General features: G+C 60.2%; 1 protein-coding gene across 1 annotated transcript in view; it reads left to right on the forward strand.

Annotated features, from left to right (window-relative positions):
• LOC109862162 overlaps positions 1 to 510 on the forward strand; it is a 3,018-nt gene extending 2,508 nt beyond the window's left edge. Inside the window, exon 2 of the mRNA XM_020442121.1 lies at positions 412 to 510. Within this exon, the coding sequence (XP_020297710.1) occupies positions 412 to 510 (99 nt within the window). The remainder of the gene's footprint in view (positions 1 to 411) is intronic.
• Positions 511 to 1,708: the final 1,198 nt, after the last annotated feature.

Here is a 1,708-nt window from a genome sequence, read left to right on the forward strand (position 1 = left end):
AATAAATCTGTGTCCAATAATTTTGTGTCCAATAATTTGGTGTCGAATCGATCGGTGTCGAATCGTACTGTGGTCAAACGGAACACGCCCGTGTTCGGACACTCAGGGTCCGGCAAGGGGGAGTTGCCGTCCCAGGCTCCCCCCCGTCGTTATCAAGCGATGGGCTACCCGCCATTTGCACCGCAGGGGTGGCAGGCGAAGCTACGTCTGCGAAGACTGCCGACGAGGAGGCAGTCAAAACTGCCAGGAAAGGGCTGTTTGGTTCGGTGGTGGCGCTTTGGCGCATTGAATCAAGCAAGCCCTGCGGTGACGCCGTCCAACGCCCCTCGGAGAGGGAGAGATCGCGCTCTCCCGGGATCTCGGGGATAGTTGGAGACCTTCCATGTTCGGATTCGGACATGGAGGTTGTAGAAGAAGGGACCGACTACCATGTCCCATCCACATCCCGTGGGCGCACCGGAGAAAGGAAACGGGGTCGACCACCAACGACTGGCGAGTATGTCGGTCTAGCGGCGGCAAAAGAGCGCCTAATTGCTGCCAAGAAGGAGGAGCAGCGGCTCAGCATGGAGGAGGAATGCTGGAAGAGCGCCTCCTCCCTGCGCGAGAAGATGAGCTTCACGAAGGCCATTAAAACCAAGGCCGAGATATTTGAGGTCTCAAAAGAGGCTTCGGAGGCTGTACTCAAGGTGGCCACAACATCAAAGAACCTTCAGGGGCGCTATGTGCGTATCCTGAAGGACGCGGCGGCCGCCATGGAGAGGTTGGCAGAGGAAGTAGTCAATCTCCCTCTCAAAGGTGAGGACGAACATCAGCCCTCCCCCCGAGAAGAAGACTCTCGGGTCAGAAAGTTAGAGGAGCGCATGCGGACGCTCGAGACCAAGCTCCGCATGAGCAAGGTGTCGGCGGAACGGGCATCTTCCCAAAATAAAAAGTTGCGGGAGATGCTCGATGTGGCGTACAACAAGGGATTTTCCTTTGTTGGAGCGTCATTGAAGGAGTCCGCCGACTGCGGGGTTCAAGTCGGAGGGGGGGAGACCATCATCCCCCTGGGGGCAATACCATCAAGCCCCCACATGGAGACTCGAGAGGTGCAGACGGGAGAAAGGACTCTGATCCCGGATCCCGCTGCACCCGAAGACGAGGCTCCCGAGGAGCGATGCATCAGGCTCCTCGCGGAGCGGATAGAAAGGAACCTGGAGGGGAAGCTCCTCTCTTCCGTCAGGGGAGAGGTTCGCTCTCTCCTCCAGAAGTTCGTCCCTCTGAAAGGGGACATTGGGACGCGGCCCACATCCACCACGTGGGCCACTGTGGCTGGAAGGCGACGGGGTCGCAAGGGTAAAGGGGGGGAATCTTTTCCTCCCCTACCTCCAACGGCGGGAGTTCCCCCGCCTGTGTCCGCCACTCCGGCGGCGCAGGCTAGAAGGAAGAAGGCCAACGTGGCCTTACTGGGACGGGCCCCCGCGGGCTCGGCGGGCCCTCCCCATCAAGCCGCTCAAATCGAGACGCATGCAGTGCTTCCGCTGCTTCGAGTACGGGCATGTCGCCCGTACTTGCACCGGAGCGGATCGGAGCGCTGCGTGCTATCGATGCGGGAAGTTGGGCCATCGGGCCCTGCTGTGCAGGGCTGACCCCAGGTGTCTCATTTGTGAGAGCCGGGGTCAGCCAAGCAATCACCGGATGGGGGGAGCGCGTTGTTCCCCCTATCCGG

This window comes from Pseudomyrmex gracilis, unplaced genomic scaffold (assembly GCF_002006095.1).
Source record: "Pseudomyrmex gracilis isolate BER0280 unplaced genomic scaffold, ASM200609v1 scaffold_1432, whole genome shotgun sequence".
Classification (NCBI taxonomy): domain Eukaryota; kingdom Metazoa; phylum Arthropoda; class Insecta; order Hymenoptera; family Formicidae; genus Pseudomyrmex; species Pseudomyrmex gracilis.